The sequence below is a fragment of the Hippocampus zosterae genome, chromosome 2, assembly GCF_025434085.1.
Source record: "Hippocampus zosterae strain Florida chromosome 2, ASM2543408v3, whole genome shotgun sequence".
Lineage (NCBI taxonomy): Eukaryota > Metazoa > Chordata > Actinopteri > Syngnathiformes > Syngnathidae > Hippocampus > Hippocampus zosterae.
Window position 1 is genome coordinate 38,315,687 of NC_067452.1, and position 26,653 is coordinate 38,342,339.

A 26,653-nucleotide genomic window follows, 5' to 3' on the forward strand; every position below is an offset into this window, starting at 1 on the left:
TCTCTCTCTCTCTCTCACTCTCTCCCTCTCTCTCTCACACAAATGCACCCGCTAGCTCTTTCTCTCTCTGGAGGATTAAACCAAGCCTGATCCCCACATGACTCAGAGCTTAAACGACAGCATAATTTGATTTTGGGCACCTCACCAAACAGGACCGCTGAAAAAACACCAAACTTGTTGGTCATTCTGCAAAATTAAATGTGATAATATGTCACTGTTGAGGGATTCACTCATGTAATAATGTGGTTTTAGTTCCCATTACGTAGGGGTGTGAATGGTTGTCTGGTTGAAGTCTGAATGTTGAGGGATGAACAACTTCTGACAACTTCTGCAAGTCACTTTTTTTTGGAAAAATAGTCACCACAGGTGTTACGCTCACAAAAGCCATACTCTAACATGAAAGAGAAGGAAATTACTCTCGGTCTCCAAGGGTGTGATTAAAAAAAAACAAACAGTCCAATGTAACAAGGTACCCGGCTTAATCTAACAAAATTTAGCCTAAAGGCGAGAGGCAGAACTGAGTGAATTTCACCAGAGTTTGACAAGTGGTCATTAAGTGTGCTGTGAAAAGTCACCAACTGTTTTAAAGAATGTTTATGAAATGTTCTTGAAGTCTCATCTGAATTTTACAGACAGCTCGCACACATCTATCTATACTTATATAAGTACATATATAAGTACAATATATTGTATATACAATGTAATCTATCTATCTATCTATCTATCTATCTATCTATCTATCTATCTATCTATCTATCTATCTATCTATCTATCTATCTATCTATCTATCTATCTATCTATCTATCTATCTATCTATCTATCTATCTATCTATCTATCTATCTATCTATCTATCTATATGGTAATTGTACTTAGTTACTTCCCACCACTTATTCTATATTCATGCACAGAACGTAATTTTTCTCTGGAAATTGAAAGTGGCAACTTATGTATTGTATGGCGATATGGTGAAACGCCAGGCACGCGTTGGACGCGATAAATCTCTATCTATATCTCTATCTCTATCTTTATCTCAATCTCTATCTCTCGATCGCTCTCTTTCTCTGTGATATCATATCCGTAGGTGGAGACTGGAAATCAGCTGCTCTGTAGAATGACGTCACTTCCGCTATCCTACCGAGTCATTCAACAAACAAACTACAGGATCGTATAGCCTGAATAATTGGCACATTCTGCTCACTGGTGTACTGCTTACGTTTGGAGTGTGTGAAAGAAGATACATACACGGAATGGGACGGACTTTACTCGTTTAGCGTCGTCTTCTGCGTTTCATGGTTGGTTTATCCTGCGAGTTGTGTCTTGTAGCGGTTTTTAATACCGTAAAACGCTGTTACAGTATAGCTGTATATTCGTTCGGGACCACTTTGCTTGGAAGTACCGAAAGGCGTGAAACCATTTAAGCTAATTGTGATTGTGGAAACAAAACCAATTGTCATAATAGCGCAAAATGAGGTGCTTGCACCGAAAGTATAATGGCTAGTGGGTGTGTTCGACGCTAAGCTGCTTTCTTTCTGTTTGTCTGTGTCTCCAGAAAGCACTTTCGACAAAATAAAACCACCGGCAATGCAGCAATCGGAGAATGTTTGCGAAGAGGATGCAACAGCGGTGGATGTTCAGGTTAATGCTTTACCAAACGCCCTTGTTGCGTACAAAGTGCCGGAGGATTTATGTAACGACGGACGTTTGAAGGTAAGAAGAAAAATGCCTCTTACTGGCCGATGCCTGAACGAGTCCGTTTTTATTTATTGCTGTCATCTATGCATTTGTTCGAGTGCATTCGCTTTAAAACAAGTTCCAAGCCTAAACAAACTAGCAGTGACTTTTGTTGCCCAGTAGGTGGCATTCATAGTCAGATTTGTTATTGAGCGTTGCGTTTTGCCCATAGAAGATAGATTGTATTGAATTGTATACTGGAGACACATTTACATAGATGCGGATTGGCGCGTTTTGGGGATACTGTACAAGAGCCGCCATATTGAATGTGTCAGACAATGAACTGGATTTCACACTGTCAAACAGCAAACTACAAACTGCACAATGTTGATGCCTCCCATTAGCCCATTCCTTAGGCACACACACACACACACACACACACACACACACACACACACACACACACACACACACACACACACACACACACACATTTATTTCTCTGACGTCTGCTCAAACATCTTAAATCACAATTTTGTAACTTAGTTTTTTTTTTTTTTTACTCCACAAATCTAATCCATTGGTCAATCCACCCTAGTGGGTGTTATTAAAAATTATGGACCAATCTAAAGTGTTGAAAATGGCTCGCTCTCTTGGATGATGCGGTGTTAATTGTTGAACAAACACGCTGTTTTGGGGGTCTCCTAAAAAAGGATGGTTTTCGAGGTAAAAGGTTTCATCACCGACGCCAGCAATTTGAGGAAACCGGCACAAAAAAAAGAATGTGTTCTTCTTCATTTTTCTAGATTGGGAACCCGATTAAAATAAATGTCAGCCGTTGGAACGGAAAGTTTTAAAGTGGCATTTCTGTTGCAAGGTTATTCCATGACCACGTGTCGGACCGGCATAGGAGGAAATAGCAACATTATGTCAGAAGGGCAAAGTGAAGCACATCAACAAGCTGCCGCGCTGGATATATGTTGAATAAGGGAGATCGCGTCCCACTGAAAGGAAGAAGACGAGGCTGGTATCACAAAGATGTGCAGTAGTTCCTCGTTTGGGTTTGAAATCGATCTTTTGTGATACCAGTTGTGCACCTTTCCTGACACACCTCATGGGTTCGTGTCATCGCTTTGTTGTGGTGTGCGTGGGGACAAACGTGCGCTCACATCCAACTTTAGATTAGTTCGGCGCGCCACAGGAAAGAAACATCCTCGGGCATCAAGCTTTTTGTTGTTGCCGTTGTTTGTATATTTGCAGTTTTTGAAGCAAAAAGAAAAACTCTATTTTCAAATAGCCTAATGTTGCCTTCTTCACGTCGCCAACAAGAATGACAAATTTGAGTTCTGATCTCTAGGGCGGCCCGGTAGTCCAGTGGTTAGCACGTCTGCTTCACAGTGCAGAGGTACCGGGTTCGATTCCAGCTCCGGCCTCCCTGTGTGGAGTTTGCATGTTCTCCCCAGGGCCTGCGTGGGTTTTCTCCGGGTGCTCCGGTTTCCTCCCACATTCCAAAAACATGCGTGGCAGGCTGATTGAACACTCAATTGTCCCTAGGTGTGAGTGTGAGCGTTAATGGTCGATCGTCTCTGAGTGCCCTGCGATTGGCTGGCAACCGATTCAGGGTGTCCCCCCCGCCTACTGCCCGGAGACAGCTGGGATAGGCTCCAGCACCCCCCGCGACCCTCGTGAGAATCAAGCGGCTCGGAAGATGAATGAATGAAGCTTCTCCTGTATTTGCGAACCCGCATCAAAATTGATTTCTTTTTCCCTGTCGTCCGGTCACACAAAGTGTGGCTTCCATAACCTGCTTGAAAACTGAATTGGATTTGAATGACTTTTTGTTCGTTATTGTCTTAAAAAGGGTCTTGGAAAAGTAAGTGTGTGTTTTCTCACACACCCAGTGTCCATCGCGTCAAGACAGCGAGTGGAAACGGCGACTGTTCTATCAAGCATACTCAAGGGAAGGATCTTGCGTTTTTTTTTTCTCCAAATTGTCAATATTTTCCCGTTCACAGATTTAAAATGCTGATGTTTGCGATGTCATTGTCGGACTGGAAAGTCTGAGTCGGTGGAAACCGGCAGGATGCTTACTGAGTTCGCAATCGATTGAGACGTCTTGGATGACAGGAGATTCTTACCCATTGTCTGTTCATACCTTTGCGCACGTCAAATGAAAAAAAAAATGGTTTGCTATGAATGAATGAATGCATTTTACAAACGTGTGTATGCCGATGTGTTGCGCAAGCAAGGATCAAAATGGCGGTCACGTTGATGACATGCAAACCGTACAACTGAAGTGTACGTCGTCCTCTCGGGAGACGTTCACGTTGTCAAATCGACGAATACATTCAAATGAATGGTCATTCCTTTTCGCAAAGGGTGGGGGAAAAAAGGTTGTTTGTTCCCTTCTCTCTGTGATCTTGGTGCTTATTTACACCGTCCATGTCTGAAAGGATTCATGGGGTCAGCTGACTTGTCAGGTTACAACATTTTCCGCTTGTGCGTGTTGTTTTGGTTGTGGTATAGGAATATGGGGGTTTGCTCAGCAGTTTGACGAGCAACAAGAAAGCGAATTGTGCCAGGAAGGAAACATTCATTGCAAGTTCACGAATGAGCTATCCGAGCTATCCAGAGAAGGCGGATTTTTTTTTTTTTTTTTTTTGGGCGGGGGTAAAGTTCAAACTGCACCGCATAACCAACGTTTTGGCTTTTCATTCTTTCCGCGCCGACGTGTGCCGCAAGACTCGATTTGCCAAAGGTCGTCTTTGTTTTTCTCATTCGTGACGGTTTGGGCGGCGGGAGAAAAACGCTTCCGTCAGCGCTAATTCTGTCACCGCTTCAACGATTTCCGTTCGTTGTCGGTCCGCCAGAGAAACGGGAGACCCTCAGTGACGGACTATCCACCACCCCTAATGTACCTAATCCAGGGGTGCCCAAACATTTTGGATCGAAGATCTACTTTTTGATCAACTAACCTCACGGGATCTACCCTAACCGGCGCGCGCACGCACACACACACACAAATTTAAGATTTACCTGCTTTATTTTATTTTTTAAATTTTTTTTTTTTGTGAAAATGAGACTGATTAGTGTGCAGTGTATATTAACACAAAAAATATATTACTAACATGTACAAAGACACGCAAATGGTTGTTTGTTTTTTTTCTTCTCGACACTCCTCGGGGGCGGCCCGGTAATCCAGTGGTTAGCATGTCGGCTTCACAGTGCAGAGGTACCGGGTTCGATTCCAGCTCCGGCCTCCCTGTGTGGAGTTTGCATGTTCTCCCCCGGGCCTGCGTGGGTTTTCTCCGGGTGCTCCGGTTTCCTCCCACATTCCAAAAACATGCGTGGCAGGCTGATTGAACACTCTAAATTGTCCCTAGGTGTGAGTGTGAGTGTGAGCGTGGATGGTTGTTCGTCTCTGTGTGCCCTGTGATTGGCTGGCAACCGATTCAGGGTGTCCCCCGCCTACTGCCCGAAGACGGCTGGGATAGGCTCCAGCACCCCCGCGACCCTAGTGAGGATTAAGCGGTTCAGAAAATGGATGGATGGATGGATGGATGGACACTCCTCGGATCTACTTGGGACCTGTCTTAGATCTACCGGTAGATCAGGATCTACCTAATGGGCACCCCTGACCTAGTCAATGTTTAAATCCTAATGTAGTAACCTAGTCAATGTTTAAATTGTAAAAAAACTGCATACTAATTAATTTTTTAAAAACCACGGTGATAAATGCAGCGGCAAAAATTCAGGGTGAAGCTGAAATGGAAATTAAGCTAAACGAACAAACGCAGAGTTATGTTTACATAACTCATTAACTAACATATCACCATACATCAACATATAATCATCAACTAACATATACAACTGTAAAGCAACAAATCGGGAACAAAGACGGTAGAAAAGCCGTATAACATCACCCGATATCCTCTTCGCGCTCTCGGCTATTAATACCTCATAAAAGCGAGTTATCACGCCGCATACTTTCCATGAGCAATACCTCGCCCCTCCAGTTTGCATTCTTCCTACCCGTCATGTCTCTGTTACACTTTCCACTCCATTTTTTTTCTGCCGCTGTTCAGCTGCCATCTGTTTTTTTTTTCTCAGCTGTTCGCTCTCTTTCTCACCCTTTGTTTTCTCCATCCCGCCCCCCCCCGCACCCCCAACTCATTCAGTTTTATGTCTTGCACATGCTTCCCCGGGTCTGTGCGTGTAAAATCTGACGTGCCAAGGGGGTGTTGAGATGATGAGATTTGAACGGAGCGATTGATGTGTCAGATGTCAGGTGACGTCAAGACTTCCCCTCCGAATCGACACACGCTGTCCTTTCCGTCTGATTAGGCGTCATTCAATGATGTTTGTCAAGAGAAAATAGACAAACTCCTCCCACTTTCCCTGCCTGTCGGAACTCGGCGAATCGCAGAGTTTGTGGGCAGGAACTGTGGGCAGTGCGTCAATGTGTTGCTGAAAAGGGGGTCTGGTTAAAAAGAGGGGCAGAGAGAGAGAGAAAGAGAGAGAGCTTGAGGACGAAACTGAGTAAGCCATTTCTTCCCCCCCCCCCCCCCCCCCTAAATGCCTGGAAAATTCCATCAATTTACAGATCGCCACAAAGCCGATGGATCATTAAGAAAGCAGGTTGATCTTGGACACTGTGGTGCCGCGTAAGGACGGAGGAAGCTTGCAGAAAGAGCCTCGGATAAAATCCAAAAGCCCCCCCCCCCCCCCCTCCTCTTTTCCTGCTTTTGAGATTACTTCTGGCTCACCTGTCACCCCGAAGAAGGCGACGCTTCCCCGTTTCTCTCCTTCCAACTGCCTTTCCATAGCCTCTCGGCAACCCCAAATCCAAGAATTAAGCGGCGGAGATTTTGACGCGCCTCGTTGCCTGCCATGCACATCAAGACCACCAAGTGTAACCACTTTTGTCTGGTGGCCTCCGTGACTAATCGGGAGGTGTTCAATCATCCCGATGCTCAGGTAAGCAGCAAAGTGTCTGCTCCTCCGCTTTTCCCTGCGGCAGACAGAAAAATGGGGATTTTTCTCTTCCTCTTTTTGATACCGGTTTCGTTGTGAACGTTGATACCTCCTCCGTCCAAAACCCTACTAAACATCTTCATGCGATTTTTTAAACTTGGATATCCTTGTTTTTTGTTCTGGGCAGTTTTTTATTGTGATGTGTTCCGGTGCAGTTGTCCCAAGCGGGTGCTGGAATTAGGGCAGGCGTAGACGGCGTCTGTCTGGGTCAAGGGCAGATGATGAATCCATGGTTTTAAGTTGACTGGCGCTAATATTTATCCTCATCCTCTTATTTAGTTGCATAAACGATGATTTGTAACGCATGCATCCATCGAGCTGTACAGTTTGTATTCCGCCGGGTAAATATAGACAACCATTAACTCTCACGTTCACTCCTTGTGCAGTGTGTGTGTGTTTTTTTGAATGTGAGAGGAACCTGTCGTACGTGAAGAAAACCGTACAAGAAGGTGGGGGGCTGGTGGGGGGGAGACCTGGCAAACAGAATCATTAAAAAAATAAAATAATAATAAAAGTCAAGGAGAAGGCTTCTCTTGCATTTGAATTCTGGAAAGCGTTCATGGCGGCCAGAAGCTTTACATCAGTGACTGTAAAGGGGGGGGGGGGGCGGGAGGCGGGGGTAGCCCATCGAGTGGGCACGGACAGATGTTGGGCTGCATAGAGAGACTGAACAAAAAAAGGTTCTTGATCATCAGAGTATGAAAAAAGGTTTTCCTGAGTGCTCCCCCCCCCAAAAAAAAAACAGGCCAAATAATGGAACACAAGATGAGCCTAGGGCGGCCCGGTAGTCCAGTGGTTAGCACATCGGCTTCACAGTGCAGAGGTACCGGGTTCGATTCCAGCTCCGGCCTCCCTGTGTGGAGTTTGCATGTTCTCTCCGGGCCTGCGTGGGTTTTCTCCGGGTGCTCCGGTTTCCTCCCACATTCCAAAAATATGCATGGCAGGCTGATTGAACACTCCGAATTGTCCCTAGGTGTGAGTGTGAGCGTGGATGGTTGTTCGTCTATGTGTGCCCTGCGATTGGCTGGCAACCGATTCAGGGTGTCCCCCGCCTACTGCCCGGAGACGGCTGGGATGGGCTCCAGCACCCCCCGCGACCCTAGTGAGGATCAAGCGGTACGGAAGATGAATGAATGAAAAAGATGAGCCTACACAGCAGTTGTTGAATTGTCTCATTGCATTCTTACTTGTGCACCACAAACTAATGGGTTACTAGTTTTGAAATGAGTCAACGCTAATAGCTTGTTCAATTATTGTTCAAGTGAGTGTAAACGGTAACAAAAGTATTGCCAAATCTAAACGTTATTTACTACGTATGGTCATTTGGCATTTTGGTACAGATTTTTAGCAAGGATCACGCAAGTTCACACACAGGATTTTTTTTCTGCGGGCCACATAAAGTGAGGCGGCGGACCAGATCTGGTCCCCGGGGCCTTGATTTTGACACCTGCGGCTTTCAAGAAAAACAAAGCTGTATTTAAGAGATATTGCCAGTCTTATTTAAGGTACAAGTTTGCTGCAAGTCGGCTCATAATTCATCAAACCTGCTTCAGCCGGCCTTTTCGAAACGTGACGTGAATTCTCATGAAACCAGTTTGTGATGCAGAAAAGGTTGGCGAGCGCTGCTTGTAAAATGATTCCAACCATCAGGACGATGATCTGAACATCAGATAAATGACACCACACTTGGCATAAGTGTGATTGTCTTGGGTGTCCTCTGGGACTTTTTACGAATACTCGAGGCTGGCGGTACCGTCACATGTCTTTTGATGATCCAATCAATTTGTGAGTTGATGGTTTTGACCTTTCTCTTGTATTTCTCTCCCTTCCTTCTGAATGCAGGCCAGCTTTGAGGCGCTATTCCAGGCTTTTGACCCGGAAGCTCAGTTCCAGTACTTCAAGTCCTTCCGTCGGGTCAGGATTCATTTTAGCGACGCGCTGGCTGCGGCGGAGGCGAGACTGCGGCTGCACAAAACTGATTTTCACGGCAAAGAGATGCGCCTCTACTTTGCTCAGGTGACGTCTGCGAGTCACAGGATTTGATTGAGTTTTGTTTGGGGGTCTCTCCCTCCACCACCCCCCGTAAAATGTTGCCAGGACTTACGGTCACTGTCTTTTCCCCGCAGTCTGTCCACATCGGGAGTCCTCGCCTTGAGCCTCCAAAGCCCGAGAAGCAGTTCCTGATCTCACCGCCCGCCTCACCTCCGGTGGGCTGGGAGCAGTCTCAGGACGCCATGCCCGTCGTCAACTATGACCTGCTGTGTGCCATTTCCAAACTAGGACCAGGTACATTTGAATCTTTTCCGTCTTCATCTAATTCAACCGATTTAGCTCACGTGCGCCACGGCACTACTATCAACAGATTTAGGTTTGAAAATGACTTTAGAGCAGGCATGTCCAAAGTCCGGCCCGGGGGCCAAATCCGGCCCGCGGTCGAATTTCATCCGGCCCTCGGCCCCTGTCATAAAATCAGTGCCGTCTGGCCCGCAGTTTGGGCGCAATGGAACACGTGTTGCATTGACTGAGGTCTCGTAGACTGGTGAGTGATGTTTCATAGAGTACTGCTTCCCTCTAGTGGCTAAATGAGTAATAGCATTCACTAAATGAGTAATAGCATTTAGACACTAGAGGGCATCACTCACGAGTTAACAAGACATCACTCCGTGTTTATATTGACTGATATGTCATATTTCAAATGGTCCTTGCAGCTGTGGATACGTGTATTGCTTGTTCATTTCCCCGTTATTCGAGTCAAAGGTTTTGAAAAGTCATGGTGATACATTTTATGTTTCAAATCCATCAATTTGCACTCAGGAGACTTCCGTTTAAGAAAAAGTCAAGTGAATAAGCAGTTGCATGTGATATACCTGTTTCAAATGAACCAAAAGAAATTCTTAAGATTGTTGAAATTAAAATAAAAATGGAAATGTGAAACAGACTGGCTTACTAAAATTTGTTGACCAATATGGTTGTTCAATGTAAAGAATGTCAGCCAAGGTCGGCCCCCCGACATTTTACCACATAAAATCTGGCCCCCTTGGCAAAAAGTTTGGACACCCCTGCTTTAGAGCGTTTGTTTCGTCTTATGAAATTCTATTTACAAATGTAATTGACCCCGACCCATCCCTGCAGTTTACTGTACAATTCTGACAAAATCTTGCCGTTGTCACTCTAAAATCCCTTTTCCATTGTACTCATCAGTTCATTGAGTAGCCCCGGTGGTCGTTAATTCAGTGCCAGCCAATTCTAGCCCAAGTGTGAAAACATCTTTGGGAGTGAATGAGTTAAGGATTGCACTCCTTCATCAATGAATTCCTACATACGAGCGTTTTGTAGTTCTCTTACTAACTAGCTACAAAACTTACCTCCAGGCGACAAATATGAGCTCCACACAGCCACGCCCACCACCCCTAGCGTCGTCGTCCACGTTTGCCAAGAAGAGCTCGGCGACAGCTCGGCTCGGGATGACGGCGAGCCGGACGACGCGGCGCGGACCGCGCGGCCCAAGATCGTCCAGACGCGCCGGCCCGATTACACGCACGGCGTTGAGCAGTTGGCGGCACTGGAGTGACGGCTGGTAAAACATCCCCTGTGATGTCACCGATACGGCGCAGAAGATGCGCTCTCTGAGGTTTGCTCTCTGAATTTGGGAAGGTACCTTGGAGATGCGACATTGTCCCGTTGGCGAGGAGACCAACTTAGAATCAGATGCTGTAATTGTGTCTTTTGGGAAAAGATCGGGACTTCTTTTTTGAGACGTTCAGCTGTGCGATAACAACTGCTCTCCGCAATTCGAGGGTTTGGGATGATGGAGAACTCGGGTTTTGAAGTGTGTAAACATTATGTTCATGTTCATGCTTCATGTCATGATTGGGATACTTGGTTTATGGATTTGTTAGATGTGCTATTACTAACGTGTGCATGAGATGAGCTTTTCATTGACAAAAGATGACCACGCAACATAAATGCAGCATCATGCTTATAAGGAAACATCAAGTGTTGAGTGTGCGGGGGGAAAAAAAAGGCTTTTCAATAAAATACAAAAGCGACATATGACCATATTACGCTCCACTAAATTTCAGATTTCAGCGGTGGTAATTTTAAAATGGTGGGTGTTTGACATCACATCTTTAATATTGTAACTGTTTTGTGTGGCGTATGTATAGTCAACGTGTACATCTTTACAGTCTAATACCGCTCTGAAATGAGAATGTAATATTCGCAGTGTTGTCACCATTGTCGTTTCTATGTGAAAAGAGCAATGGGATGTCCTGTTAGTTTTTTTTTTCTTGTAAACTAGCAAGAAATTGTTAGACTTGTTCTGTGATTCATTCATTTACAGAACTGTCCCGTGTATGACAGAGACCCAGCAAGGCCTTTTTCATCTGTGGTACGTGGCAACATGGTGGTTTGGCCTTATCTAGCCATGCGCCCCCCCACAAAAAAAAACATCTATAAAACCGGGCCATCTTTTTTGTCAGAGTTTGGCTTCATACTGTATATGATGTGCGAAGAATTGTATTCTGATCTAGAAATCACTGTTGCTGAGCCTAAAAGCCAATAAAGAAATCACTTGAGTATTATGCAGCCGTGTTTCCTAGCCTTTTTTTGTGCCAAGGAACAATTTACTCCCAAATTGACTTGTGAAATCTGAGCCTGTACACGAAGCTGATGTCGTCCATCCAGGTAGCCACAATTTACTCTGTTGTATAAATGCAACTTGTGGACACATGTTTATTTCCCCATTTGGACATATAATGGAAGATCATTTAATTGTTCTGCCTGTCACTATGTGTCTCTGGCATAAATAAATTAACAACATACAGTACCCGTGTGGGTTTTTTAAATCTATTTAATCTCCTCTCTGCGCATGTGCCCTATGTGACGTCATACAACTATCCCGATATACTGTGCAATGATGCCCTCTAGAGCAGTGTGACAGAGCAGTGGGAGCATTCTGTCTCCCGGTCGACTAGATCCTTGCGCTGACATTTCGTGACATTGGAATGATCTTCAGGTTGTTATGTCATGGAATGCTACGTTATGCTATTCCCACATCACAGCTTTTCTGTTCACGAGCTTCCATTATTTGAAGCATTCAAGCAGTCGAGCCACGTTTCTTCGGCTTCAAGTTAAATATTTTTAATGTAATTTTTTTTAAGGCACTACTCATATGTCCGCTTTTAATAAGTACATACAACCCGAGATTCTCTTTCATTTTTGATTATTCTGAAGAAAAAAAATTATAAAACAAGGGACGCAGACAACAAACATAAGGAGAGGAACCAAAGCATGATCCGGAACTATTACTTTGCCACAGCTCCTAGCCGGAACCTTTAGGTGCACACTTTAAAAATGGCAGCCAACATAGAGCAAATTTTTCAAGATTTTATTTTAAATAAAATCAGAGAAATTGAAGACGAGAATGTCGACAAAACGTATGTCAATATCGAGCTTTTCCATGCATTGTAGCTGCACTCTTGTCGCCAATAAACTGAAGTCTGAATATGTTCGGTTTGAGCAAAGTGGCCGCTAAACCATTTTTGCGTTAGTGTATCCTGCCTATTCCTTAAAACAAAATGCAACGGCGTAGCAATGGCTTATATACAGTGTTGTGTATATATAAACTGATGGCGGGGTGGCATGGCAGGCTGATTGCAGTTCTGTCTTCAAAACGCAAACCGTGTTTATGAGTTGCTTATTCTTAGAATGCAACATGACATTTTGTTCAAGTCAAGTAGTAGTAGTAGTTTGGAGTGGACATCTTTGAATGTTATTGACTGATGAATTGGTACTCATTCACAATCTCTCCCTTTCACTGCGTTGTTGTAATTTACAGCATTTTCAAAATTGCACTTCATCACACTACATCTGGTGATTCTGTTTTTAATATTCCGATCATCTCGAGAAGCTTAATAAGGCAATTAAATCTTTAGCGATTAGTATAATGTTTTATATTTCTTGATTAACAGCTCTGGCAATGTAAAGAAAAATCAAGTGTGATTATCTTGATACGACCGAAATGTTTGCTACAGCCTGTGTATTATGTACATCCCTTAGAACCTGTAGAATGTAATACCTTAGAACAACCCCAAACCTATTGGGTCATACCATAAAGAATGTAGAACGCATTACAAGTGCTTTTTAAATGAAAATCATTTTATTTCGTTTCTTCAATTTGCAAATTTTTATTTCCTTAATTTGTCTTTTTTTTACACAAATGAATTATTAAAAAAACAAATGCCTTGAAAGTGAGTGGTATTGAGTAAATTAAAAATAAGAATCTGTTATCCTTGACTTCTGATTTCAAAACAAGTAAGCCCGCGACAAAAAGTAGTTTGACGTCCTTGCTTTCGAGTGTGCCTAATATTTGTCTTATTTATTCATTTGTTTCGACAGTGCTCCTCAAGGTGTGGCTGCATGCAATGAAATAACCTCAGAGGACAACAAAGACAAAAATTGTGATGACAAGAGTTCAAAGAAGAAACACAAGAAGCACAAAAAACATAAAAGTAAGAAAAAGAAGCAGAAACGAGAGAAGGAGGCAAAAGAGAACAGTTCCGAATCTGAGGAAGAATTTGACGCGCATTCCCGGTAAGACTGACAGATCAAATCACATTGGCCATCAAACTTTGTACTTTTAAAGAAACGATAGGAAGAGGGATTTTTTAATATATCTTTGTTGTTGTTTTCGTTAAGTTTTTTATTTGTTTTTCAGAAAAGTAGCCCCAACGGATAATGAACAGCCGTGTAAGTGTTTTCTATCCTCTCCATATGAATATGAACTGGAAGCTTACCTGTTTTCACACTTGGTCTTGACTTGTTATTTCAGGTCAAGGCCTTGCCAGTAGCTCCAAAAGTCACAAGCACAAAACAGGAAAGAAGAAAAAAAAGAAGAAGAAGAGGAAGAGGCATAAGAGCGAGAGACGAGGAAATTCATCCGATTCTGATACAAAGCAGCGGAGAAGTAAATGTGCTCCAAGCTTGTTGCCAAGGCCTTGTGAGGAGTTGCCTGATATCATCCCAAAGCAGGTAAAAGAAAGACCAAGCTTAACTGGGATCCGACGCGATTCATGGTACAAGTAACTTACTACGACTTAGAGCTTGTAGATCAGGGGTGTCCAAACTTTTTGCCAAGGGGGCCAGATTTTATGTGGTAAAATGTCGGGGGGCCGACCTTGGCTGACATTCTTTACATTGAACAACAATATTGTTCAACAAATTTTAGTAAGCCAGTCTGTTTCACATTTCCATTTTTATTTTAATTTCAACAATCTTAAGAATTTCTTTTGGTTCATTTGAAACGGGTGTATCACATGCAACTGCTTATTCACTTGACTTTTGCTTAAACAGAAGTCTCCTGAGTGCAAATTGATTGATTTGAAACGTAAAATGTATCACCATGACTTTTCAATAGTCACAAAACCTTTGACTCGAACAACAGGGAAATGAACAAGCAATACACATATCCACAACTGCAAGGATCATTTGAAATATGACATATCAGTCAATATAAACACGGAGTGATGTCTTGTTAACTCGTGAGTGATGCCCTCTAGTGTCTAAATCAGGCATGTCCAAAGTCCGGCCCGCGGGCCAAATACGGCCCGCGGTCGAATTTCATCCGGCCCTCGGCCCCTGTCATAAAATCAGTGCCGTCTGGCCCGCAGGTTGGGCGCAATGGAACACGTGTTGCATTGACTGAGGTCTCGTAGACTGGTGAGTGATGTTTCATAGAGTACTGCTTCCCTCTAGTGGCTAAATGAGTAATAGCATTCACTAAATGAGTAATAGCATTTAGACACTAGAGGGCATCACTGACGAGTTAACAAGACATCACTCCGTGTTTATATTGACTGATATGTCATATTTCAAATTCCTGTTTCAAATGAACCAAAAGAAATTCTCAAGATTGTTGAAATTAAAATAAAAATGGAAATGTGAAACAGACTGGCTTACTAAAATTTGTTGAACAATATTGTTGTTCAATGTAAAGAATGTCAGCCAAGGTCGGCCCCCCGACATTTTACCACATAAAATCTGGCCCCCTTGGCAAAAAGTTTGGACACCCCTGGTCTAAATGCTATTACTCATTTAGTGAATGCTATTACTCATTTAGCCACTAGAGGGAAGCAGTACTCTATGAAACATCACTCACCAGTCTACGAGACCTCAGTCAATGCAACACGTGTTCCATTGCAACCAACCTGCGGGCCAGACGGCACTGATTTTATGACAGGGGCCGAGGGCCGGATGAAATTCGACCGCGGGCCGGATTTGGCCCGCCGGCCGGACTTTGGACATGCCTGTTGTAGATAACTGACTCGTCGTCTGCGCTCAATCCAGGACAGCTCCAGTGGAGCAAAAGCAGACGGGGGAAAAAGGAGACGCTCCCGTTCACATTCCCACGGTTCACATTCCAGCCCGGAGGGATGGAGTTCTCGACCCGGCAAACGAAAAGCCAGATCTCGCTCACGCTCCATTTCACAAGGTCACCGCACCTCATCCAGGTACTGCGCACCGAAGGACTTATGAAATAGGGCCAAAAATGCCCAAACCGCTGAAATCGTAGGGATTGAAAATATGCGTCTGGGCGCATAGGTCCTTAGACACGAGGGATGGTTTGGACCCGTCCACAGAGTCCAAAGACGATGCCGCAAAAAGGATACCACCGCTGTCTCCAAGTTCTAAAAAAAGAGACGTCGTAGAACAGCAGAGTTTGGACCATAATCACGTGGCGGCAGAGACCACAGCAGGAGCCGCCGGAGAACATTCAGGTACAAAAAATAGGACCGTATTTCAAATGGACAGCACAGAAAGCGCGCAAACCTCAATTATGATTCAACCAGTTCTATGTAAATACTTGTTTCTTAATTCTGGTGCTAGTTTTACCTTCCACTTCTCTTATGACCATCCTAAAACTCTGATTGTGGTTTCAAGTTGTAGCTGAAGATTGTGCCGCACCTCCATCTGTGCCAAACCCACCCAGTCGGGCTCAACGGTCCGAGGAGCCCGTTGAGCCTGCGGAGCCACGGCCGAAGGCATCAGAACGCGTCTCGGCCAGTGCGAGGAAATCCCCTCCAAAAAAGCCTTGCAAGCCATCCAAGTCCCCATCAAGGAGCAGAGAAGAGAAGTCATCTAAGCGGCAGAAGAGATCCAGTTCACCTCGCAGGAATCACAGGATGAGGTCCAGCTCCAGATCCAGATCCAGGAGTTCTTCAAGGCGGAAGCGAGCCCGGTCGAGGTAGGTTTCGAATCTGCTAGGGAGGATTCGTTGTGGTGACAACGCTCATAGAAAAATGACACGCGGTCGATGCAGGTCCAGAAACCGGAGGTCCCGAAGGTCACGCTCTGTGTCGCGAGATGGCAGGCGGCGAGGGACTTACAGCCAGAGGGACCGCTGGAAACGAGAGCCGAGCAGCTCGCCTGAGCTCATTCTACGCAAGAAAAGATCCCCTACGTGGAAACATGGCGCTAACCTTGACGGCTCTCAACAAATCAGCGATCTAGGTCAGATATAACAAATTCGCCGCATGCATTGTCTACTTCACGTCTCACTTCGGTCCACTGCACACCGCAGACAAACTTGATATGTTGACTTGTGAGTTGACTTCTGGTAGCGAGAAAATGATATGGAAAAAGGGAGAATAAAAATGGTCTTGTGCGATATGTGAGACCGTCGAAGTCTCAGGTCCTCTTCGGAGGTGCACCGGAAGGAGTTTTGGGCGCGCGGTGTGGCCAACAAGTTTGCTGGGCTCCAAAGCAGCACCGGGGCATATATAGTTTACGCCGGTTTTTGCCCTTCTAGCCTAATTGCAAAGTCCAGAGAGTGCCGGGTGCAAAGCCGACAAAATGACAAGATTCTTGAAAGCAATTTGGCCGCTAGGGAAAAAGGGGACACCCAGTGAGGGCCCACGTGGCCAGGAGAGACGAAAAGAGCAGCATCCAGAGGGGACTTGTCTGAGCCCCGCCTCCTAGGGCTTCGAAGCTGCGCCGCGATTGTGTCACCAGCTTGTGAGCGCAATTCAAGGCTTTCAAGGTAAAAGAGGAGTGAGGTTCTCCTCGCGTACACTCGGGCCACGCAAGCCGGCGTCCTGTTACATTGGGTTAGCTCGGTTGCTCCAAACGTAGCATCCGAGCGCTTCACTGTCAAGAAAACCTTTATTAGTCTCACAATGGAGAAATTCCCAATTCACAGCAGCAAAGTTATGAAAGGAAGAAGGAGAACAACAAAATATAGGAGCTGCTGGAAAGGCAGCCACTCACGCGGCGCCATTTTGAAGTCAAAATAACAAAGATAACACAAGACAACACATAGGACACAGACAGTCGTTCAATCTTCACCAATTTTCTGCATACACTTCGTTGTCTGAAGCAGTTCTAGATGAAAGAGGAGAGGATCAAAGTGTCCTTTCTCCAGTGGATCAGAGACGTCATGCTGAAAATGTGCACACGTCTGCTACAAGCTAAGTTTTGAAAGCAAACACGAAGCTGTAGCATCCATTGACGAAAAGAGATTAGTTCACTTCTCCTGTCCCACGTAATCCGCTTCAAACTCCAAGCCGCGACTCCCAGCTCATGAGGCATGACTAATTGATTCACAATGAATGCGATCTTTATACTGATGTAAAAGTTGTTGGGTTTTTTTTTTCCTCCTTTGAGTGGTCATGCCTGGAGAGGCAGTACCGTTTCGAGGAATAAGTATCGTTAAAATCCTTACGATACTCAACCCTAGTTCATGCCATGCCGCTTGGTGTGCTTTCGATTTGTAGTCTTTGGGCCCTTTTTCGGTTTGGAACGGCAAACCTGATTCCACCTGTAATATTCTTTCCACTCCGTATCTGGACTTGTTACAAACACCAACAGAACATAACTCCCACCTGCGCTCTCCTAAATGCTGTCGGAATGAAAAAGTTAACCGCTTTTGAGGTCACAATGTTAAATCATGGTCTTGTCGCTTTTAGAGGAAAAAAAATGTTATGTAATCAGACTCAAGACTGACTTTTTTTTTTTTCAATGAATTTTTCTTTTAGCATTTACACTAACAAAGGTATTTTCTCGGGGTGAAAAGTTGTCATCGTTTGAGAGTAAAAACAATTTTCCAGATCAAATCATAAATAGAAAATATTGTAGTCATGTATTATTACTGTGGTGGTTGTTGAAAACGCTTTCGAAAAAAAAAATGAAGGTGAGAAAGTTATTAAAGTAAAAGTTTAACAGGGGAAGAAAGTCACATTTCGAAAAGACAGCTTTATTCTCATAATATTCTACATTCTCTCTCTAAAAAAAATATGGCAATATTTTTGGAATACTACGCTGTTTATCCTGAAAAGAAAATGACTTGATTCATCCAGGGATGTTACGTCAAAATTCTATACGAGTGGGAATAACCCCAGAACTAAAAGTAGGGAGAAGTAATTGGTTTGTTTTTAGGCCATGCTGGTCCCCATGTGGAGGGGTATATATTTTTAATATGATAATAATGACAAAATAATTTCAAAGACCCCTCAAGGTTAAACTCATGTTGTACTCCAGTGGAGGTGTTTTGAAACACTTCTGATACTCAATTTGAATGAATATCAAGTTTTATAAAGGATCGTCGGAGAGAGGCACTCAGAAATAACGACAAGACACTTCTGGCTACCAACAATAAGTACTTTATTGGTCCCCACACAGAAATGATAACACAGTTCAAACAAGTTGTATGAAGCTAAAGATGATATACTCTTACCGTATGCCAGTAGGATGGAGAGCCAACATCCTCAGCAGAGTGAGCTTCGATACTCGCTGGGCGTCCGTACGCTAACCCACAGCAGACTCTGCTGAGGAGCATCACTCCCTTCCTTTTATCCTCTAAAGTGTGTGCATCGGGACGGGTGAGTGGCCATTCTCATCCCTCCCTACGCCACACTGTTTGTTGTGTAATCAAGTGGCACTGATCACAATCAAGTTTCGACAATTCAAGCAAAGCAGACTGTGAAGTCGTCAAAGCAGGCTCAAGAGTTTATCTCTGAAGTCGTCAAAGCAGGCAAGTTACCAAGTCATGCAATCATCTCAAAGCAGGTTCAAACGTTTTTCACTGAGAAGATATACATTGATTAAAGAAAACATCACAAAATATCTTAATATACCAGGAGGGTAGCTAAAAGTGTTTGATTTGGAATCTATTTGTTGGCGGCCCGGTAGTCCAGTGGTTAGCACGTGGGCTTCACAGCGCAGAGGTACCGGGTTCGATTCCAGCTCCGGCCTCCCTGTGTGGAGTTTGCATGTTCTCCCCGGGCTTGCGTGGGTTTTCTCCGGGTGCTCCGGTTTCCTCCCACATTCCAAAAACGTGCATGGCAGGCTGATTGAACACTCTAAAAATTGTCCCTGGGTGTGACTGTGAGCGTGGTTGGTTGTTCGTTTCTGTGTGCCCTGCGATTGGCTGGCAACCGATTCAGGGTGTCCCCCGCCTACTGCCCGAAGACAGCTGGGATAGGCTCCAGCACCCCCCGCGACCCTAGTGAGGATCAAGCGGCTCGGAAGATGAATGAATGAATGAATGTTTTCCCCCCTTCACAGTCATTGAATTGCTTGGTGGAAAAACGTGGCTTTTATGTTCCCCTCAGGCAAAGAGCAACTTCTGGAAATCGCCAAGGCCAATGCAGCCGCTATGTGCGCCAAAGTGGGTATGGCCATCCCCGCCAGCCTGAGAAGCTCGATGCTGCCGCTGGCCTTTCCGAGCATGGCCATGAACGCCGCTATGACGGCCGGTACGAACGTCGGTGGAGGCGTCGCGTTTCACGTTTCGGCGATAATTCGACATCTTTTCCTCTCTGCCTTTGCAGCCACCATGACCGCTGCCTTGTCCAACATCAACACTTTATCCTCACTGCTGCCGCTGCCCACCACCACACTGCTGCCGCTGCCCACCATCACCAACAAACCTCCCGGTGCGCATCTCAGCAGCAGCATCAATGCCGCATTGGAGGAAGTGAAAAAGAAAGTAACCAAGCAGGCCAACAGCATCAGCATTAAGGAGTTCACCGACGTAAGCGCCCCGTTTCGTCTCTGGACACAACGTTGCGGATTTGCTTCTCGGCAAATGATAGCTTGTTCTTGTTTTGATTCCTTAATTTAAGGGTTGGCTAATTTTTACTTACAAGCGTCTCCCTCATAATCCTGCGCACCCTAAAATCCCATGGATTATTATTATTATTTTTTTAACATTTCAACCTAAATATTCCTGACCCCGTTTCACAGAAAGGAACGTAGCCAAATACTGTACAGTTGAATCAAATTCATTCGCTCTAAGTCAGGGGTGTCCAGACTTTTTGCCAAGGGGCCAGATTTTATGTGGTAAAATGTCGGGGGGCCGACCTTGGCTGACATTCTTTACATTGAACAACAATATTGTTCAACAAATTTTAGTAAGCCAGTCTGTTTCACATTTCCATTTTTATTTTAATTTCAACAATCTTAAGAATTTCTTTTGGTTCATTTGAAACAGGTATATCACATGCAACTGCTTATTCGCTTGACTTTTTCTTAAACAGAAGTCTCCTTAGTGCAAATTGATCGATTTGAAACGTAAAATGTATCACCATGACTTTTCAATAGTCACAAAACCTTTGACTCGAACAACAGGGAAATGAACAAGCAATACACATATCCACAACTGCAAGGATCATTTGAAATATGACATATCAGTCAATATAAACACGGAGTGATGTCTTGTTAACTCGCGAGTGATGCCCTCTAGTGTCTAAATGCTATTACTCATTTAGTGAATGCTATTACTCATTTAGCCACTAGAGGGAAGCAGTACTCTATGAAACATCACTCACCAGTCTACGAGACCTCAGTCAATGCAACACGTGTTCCATTGCGACCAACCTGCGGGCCAGACGGCACTGATTTTATGACAGGGGCCGAGGGCCGGATGAAATTCGACCGCGGGCCGGATTTGGCCCGCGGGCCGGACTTTGGACATGGCTGCTCTAAGTTGTTTCTAGCTGACATTGCTTCCTCTGCTAACAGAGAGAAACTAGCTTACGAAAGCAGTAAGTGTTGGCAACTTGGCTATTTGATTGCTACATTTCACAATTTTTCCAACCGTTCTCGTGGACATTTTTTTTTAAAGTGACCTTCATGTTGTTCTTCCGTATTTCAAGACTGGAGACCGGTGGAAGGCAGTCACAAAGTCAATCACTTTGAACACTAGCCAAGCGAGACATTATATAAGTTATATAATAATAATACATATGTTGCAAAAGCAGTCATGTATTCATTCTCACCTTGGAAACTTTGGACCCAAGGTATGTGCTTCCAAGCACATACTTGCCTCGCCTCAGCTATACGACACTACAGGAGTTAAGCGTGTGAGGGCTCCAAATGCTCCACCCATGCGAGGACGACTGATTTATATAATACATCACAATCATATCAGAGCTTTTTATTGGTCCAAGGCTCAGATAGGGAGAAATAATTGTTTTTTTTTTTAATATGTTGGATTTATTGGTGTGCTGGTTCCTTATTTGTAGGTGCAGCGAACGGCCGCAGACAATTAACCCACTGCAAAAAATAAAAAAAGAAAAATATCCATCTGGATGGATGGATAGATAGATACACGTCACAAATCCAGACCCCCCCAAAAAACTATGAATGAAATGAACCTAACAGTGTCATAGCGCCAAAGTAGTACCCTCAATGATTCGCCATAATTTATTGGATCCCCTCGTTACAGCTCGTGGATTGCCGAAAGTAAACTCTGGCCGCCACTTTGATGAACCAGGGATTTGAGGGTTGAATCCTACCTGTTGTCACTCTGTTAAAATGTGTTTTATCGCAGGTACATTGCTTGCCTCTGATTGCAGCAAAGTGTGGCTTTGTGTGTGTGGTTTATCTTTTTTTATTTTTTTTAGAAATGCAAGATGATTGTGGACAGCAAAGGTGAGCTGCCGGTGGCAGAACCATATGTGGACGAGGAGGACAGGAAACCATTTGGGGGATTGGTTCTGCGAGAACACAAGGCCATCAGCTTCAACGTCATTGTAAAATACACACACGTTCCACAAATGAAATCATTCAAGACAAAATGTCACGATTCCTTCCTCTGCCCCACGCCCGACACATCATGTAATAATTTTGCTTGTTACCTAGAAAAAAAAAAAATCGCACCTTTTGTGGATGGAATTAAAAAGTTCCTTTGGCCACGTATATTCTTACAAAATCAATTCACTGTCTCACATAATGAGATCATTTGACTCGTGAATGGGGAAACGTGATTCATTGTAACCGTAACATGTTCACCTTCCAGAACACGACAGTGCGACCCACTGCCCGAAGTGATGCCGGCAAGGCAAAAGAGTTTCCAGTCTCTTCAGGATCGCAGCACCGTATAAAGGTCTCAGCGAAAGATGGACCGTTGCATATATATGAGAGCTCTTTTCTTTTCTTTCACATTGTAAGTGATGCAGTGTTGTCCCGTTCAGGAAAGTAAGACAATGGACGCCTACGGAGATTGGGTTCCGGTAGAAAAAACGTCAGATGAGACAAAGAGCGCCGCTGTTCCCCAAGCAGCAGCCAGCTCATCATCAGGTACCAGCGAGTCTTTGAAAGAAGCAGAGTTGCCGGGGACGACCGAGTCATCGGCGGTAGATGACGACAGCGTGTTTCCTGGTCCGCCGCCGCAGGTTGAGAGAACGAACATTCGGTCCGTTTGCGCGAGTGCCACACGTGTTGAATATTTTTCGTCTTTGCAGCCCGTCGATATCTCTCAGGCTGTGAGCGAGAGGATCAAAGCTCAGAAGCGATTGGCCGAAAACCCCTACGACGTCAACGCCATTTGCATGCTTAGCCGGGCCCAGGAGCAGGTAGGAGATGTTCGCTATTGTTTTTGAATGGATTTTTCATTTGTAATTTTCTCGTAAAATTCCATTTTGATTCGTATTATTAGGTTGCAATCGTCTGGGAGTTTTCAAAATGTGAAACTTTGAAGGTTGGCTCTTAATAGAAAATGAATTTGAGTTGGGCAAAATATTTTTTTAAATAAAGCTAAATCGAACCATCAGATTTCATTCAAGTACAGTTGAAAATGACGAGTGCATTGCCTCAAAGAGTTTAGTGAAAATGCACTTAGAGAACCTTGAGAGATGTTTTGTGTTTTTTCAATCAACTTTTGTGGAAGAAAAGAAACTCTTTTACCATTTAAACAGCACTATGTTGATATTTATGGACGCGGGAGGATTTTTCCAATGCAATACAATCCACCTTTATTTATATAGCGCTTTCATAACAGTTGCAGTACTTAATTTTTGAATGGGTTCAGTTAGGGGTGGAGATTGGAAATATTTAACTCAACATTTCTATTTTTCTTCAATGAAAAAAAAAAAAAGATTGTTCAGTCAAATATTGAAACTTACAACTAAATGTGAAATGTCATGCTTGCTGTCCAGCGTGACATATTTGGTCACTATTACTGCCATAAAAGCCCAGATCTTTTTTCGGTTGCCACCCTCACATAAACAAGCCACACATACACATACACACACACTGGGTTGCTACCTTGGTTGTGTATGGGCTCTGGTATCAACCTCACAACACCAGATACGCTCTTTGAGCTCATCTCAAGTTTTCCTTTCACAGGTGGATGCATGGGCCCAGTCCAACACTGTTCCTGGTCTTTTCACGGGCACGACGGGAGCGCAGGTCCTCTCTTCAGAGGAGCTGTCCAACAGCGGCCCACAGGCCTGGCTGAAGAAGGTAAAAGGCACAACACAGATAAAGGAGCCAGGGGGTTCAAGTCAGCAGGATGGGTTCTCCAAGGGCCCCTGGAACCAAAAATCTGTTTTTCTTTCATTGATATTCAAGAAATTCCATGCCATTTGGGTCTTGATTTCCCCCAGATAGGACAAAAGTAAGCGTCTGATTTTGCTCAGCAGCACATAGTCATCCGCATAGCAGTGGAAGCACCTAAAGGGTGCAGATACAATGAAAAAAGCAGATGTCCCAGAATTGAACCATGTGGAACACCATGCGATAGTGGGGCAATGCAGGACTCTGAGGATTTCAAATGGTTGACCATATTGTCCAACTGTCTCACAAATTTGATGTCCTTGTGTGCTCTCTTAAGCTTAGGCCTAGTCTGATACCCCTCAAATGTCTCGGTTAGGACCAATTCCTCAGGGCAGCGCCGGTATCGGGCGGCGTAGGAGAATTTTTGATGAGAAAAATGGGCTGGAGGGCAGGAGAGGGACTCGGGAGGAACCGCGAAGGCACAGTGGAGCCGATCATCATTGACTTCAAGGTGGACCGCAAAGGTCAGAAGGTCGCATACTTCCTCCATGCTTGTGATGAACGGTGATTCAAAACTGTTTTTGTTTGATTCAGGACTGGTTGCTGAAGGAGAGAAGCCACAGAAACCAACAGGGGGACTGGTGGTAACCAAGGACCTCATGGGTAAATGGCACAGTTGTGTAATACCTCCTAAATTGATGAAGTGGCCGCATTAGATAACTGGAAAGGTGTCATGAGATTTTTGGTAGCTGGAATAATACACGACAAAGTTCTGTTTTATGTTAATGGTCAAACCCGCCAAGCTTCTTGACCTCCTGATTTTATTTCCTCTTTCCATAAAGGCAAGCATCCAGTGTCAGCTCTCATTGAATTGTGCACCAAGAAACGGATGACGCAGCCTGACTTTGTCATGGTTCACCACAGCGGCCCGGACCACCGCAAGAATTTCCTCTTCAAGGTAAGATAGGGTTTTTTTTTTTTTAATATCTGCTCATACCGGGCTGCTGTGGGCTCGGTCATGTTACTCATCAATGCATTTTGTGCTCACCAGGTCACAGTGAACGGTGTGGACTATCAGCCCCAAACAGCTAGTCCCAATAAGAAACATGCCAAGGCCATGGCGGCAACCGTGGCACTGCAGGCTCTTGGAGAGGTAACACAGTCCAAGGCCTTAATAAACGTGACAGGAGGAAAATCCTTACGATTTTAGATGCATTGGGTTTTTTAAATCTTTTTTTATTCCAATTCAAATCTGACTCCTGCTGCCATAGGTGGAAATCTGTGAGGCTGACCTCAAAAGCTTTATAATTGCCTGTAGATGCCACAAGATGGCGGCAAAAATCACTTTTCGACCAGACTATAGCCTGACGAAATGAAGCTCCGCCCCACACTTCACCATACTGTCGCGCCGTGACACCAAGTTGCCACATGATGGCACTAAAGTATTAGTTTCCTATTTCTTAGGGCCTGATCACAAAACGGAGAATAGGTGCGTTTTTCAACAAATACCAGACGATGGGATCACAACCCCCACCCCATAAAAATCTATGACTATCCAAAAATTCACAAAAAGTGATTCACAAATTCGCAGGGAAACTATATTGGTGAATTTGTGAGTAGCCAACCACCGATACATTTGAGATCCTTAAGTTTGCCGAAAATGTAATTGTATTCATTATGATACGTACCGCTTATTGTAACCATAGGCATCCTCGGTTTACAAGCATTTTGATCTTTCACTGAGTGCAGGTTACGCGGTGACCTAGTCTTGCAGCAGTGTAAGAATATGGCATCACGTGGGAGTAGAAACACCCACATCCCTCTGTAGCAGCTACATCATCCATAGCTGTTTTTGTGTGTGTGTGTGTGTGTGTGTGTGTGTGTGTGTTCACCAGGTTCCAGCTGATGGACCTGGACTCTATACTGGTCCTGTCTTCACGGCTGCTTCCACTGGCCCCCTCTTCTCCACATAGATAACGAGCCGTCATCTGGTTATCTGACCGTTGTTCTTGTCTTCTCATTTTCTATCTGCTTCTATAGTTGTACAGTACTGTACAATAGTCTTAAGCCACTCTCAGATTTATTGTTTTAGCAATGGCCACATACAAGGTCTCGACTTCCTCCCTCATGGAGGATGCCAGAAAGGCAATAGGTGCCGTTTTGATTTTGGAGGGATGGATGGTTCCGTTGCAATCATGATTTAAATGGATATTGGGTACCACTTTGTATCTCTATTCTTAACAAATGTATTGGGTTCCTACTTGGCAAAAATAAGTTATTTGGGATTTTTTATTGTTGTTTTTTTTTACATTCTTTTAGCACATATGGACACCCTTATGTTTGAACAAGGTGTTCGTTATGGACAATCCATGACGAGCACAGAAGTCCAATAACAAAACACCACTCGAGTTCTGATCGGGGGACCTGAGGCCGCAGTTCGATGATTGACTTTATGGTTGTATCATCGGATTTGCGGCCGCATGTTTTGGACACTCGGGTGAAGAGAGGGGCGGAGTTGTCAATTGATCACCACCCGGTGGTGAGTAGGCTCCGATTGTGGGGGAAGATGCCTGTCCGTCCTGGCAGACCCAAACGTATTGTGAGGGTTTGTTGGGAGCATCTGGCGGAATCCCCTGTCAGAAAGAGTTTCAACTCCCACCTCCGGCAGAGCTTTTCCCATGTCCCGGGGGATGCGGGGGACATTGAGTCCAAATGGGCCATGTTCCGTGCCTCTGCAGTTGAGGCGGCCAATCTGAGTTGTGGACGTAAGGTGGTTGGTACCTGTCGTAGCGGCAACCCCCGTACTCGTTGGTGGATACCAGCGGTAAGGGATACTGTCAAGCTGAAAAAGGAGTCCTAACGGGCCCTTATGGCCTGTGGGACCCCAGAGGCAGCTGACGGGTATTGACTGGCTAAGCGGAACGCAGCTTCGGTGGTCGCCGAGGCAAAAACCCGGGCGTGGGAAGAGTTCGGTAAGGCCTGGTAGCCGACTTCCAGACGGTTTCGAGGAAATTCTGGTCCACCATCCGACGTCTCCGGAGGGGGAAGCAGTGCACCACTAACACTCTGTACAGTGGGCATGAGGCGCTGCTGACTTTGACTCAGGACGTTGTGAACCAGTGGGCAGGGTACGAAGACCTCCTCAACTCCACCAACACGCCTTCCTCTGAG

The 26,653-nt window shown here is 44.7% G+C and overlaps 2 protein-coding genes across 3 annotated transcripts; both read left to right on the forward strand.

The window, feature by feature from the left end:
- The first annotated feature begins 1,096 nt into the window (after positions 1-1,096).
- LOC127596591 (calcipressin-1-like) lies at positions 1,097-10,717 on the forward strand. Of its 2 annotated transcripts, XM_052059321.1 has the most exons (5): positions 1,097-1,293; positions 1,551-1,708; positions 8,549-8,722; positions 8,833-8,992; positions 10,078-10,717. In XM_052059321.1, exons 2-5 carry the CDS (start codon positions 1,583-1,585, stop codon positions 10,275-10,277), a joined length of 660 nt encoding a protein of 219 aa, XP_051915281.1. In that variant the 5' UTR covers positions 1,097-1,293; positions 1,551-1,582; the 3' UTR covers positions 10,278-10,717. The 2 variants fall into 2 exon arrangements, with proteins under 2 accessions (XP_051915281.1, XP_051915282.1); XM_052059322.1 differs by lacking the exons at positions 1,097-1,293; positions 1,551-1,708 and adding an exon at positions 6,152-6,649.
- Positions 10,718-12,004: 1,287 nt separating this feature from the next.
- Positions 12,005-25,772, forward strand: LOC127596517 (protein SON). Its single transcript, XM_052059179.1, has 20 exons — positions 12,005-12,144; positions 13,106-13,300; positions 13,425-13,456; positions 13,539-13,738; positions 15,053-15,216; positions 15,308-15,483; positions 15,647-15,950; positions 16,026-16,216; positions 19,315-19,458; positions 19,534-19,736; positions 21,610-21,738; positions 22,005-22,091; positions 22,180-22,380; positions 22,450-22,560; positions 23,333-23,449; positions 23,859-24,006; positions 24,077-24,145; positions 24,325-24,440; positions 24,534-24,635; positions 25,378-25,772. Exons 1-20 carry the CDS (start codon positions 12,062-12,064, stop codon positions 25,453-25,455), a joined length of 2,850 nt encoding a protein of 949 aa, XP_051915139.1. The 5' UTR covers positions 12,005-12,061; the 3' UTR covers positions 25,456-25,772.
- The last annotated feature ends 881 nt before the right edge of the window (positions 25,773-26,653 follow it).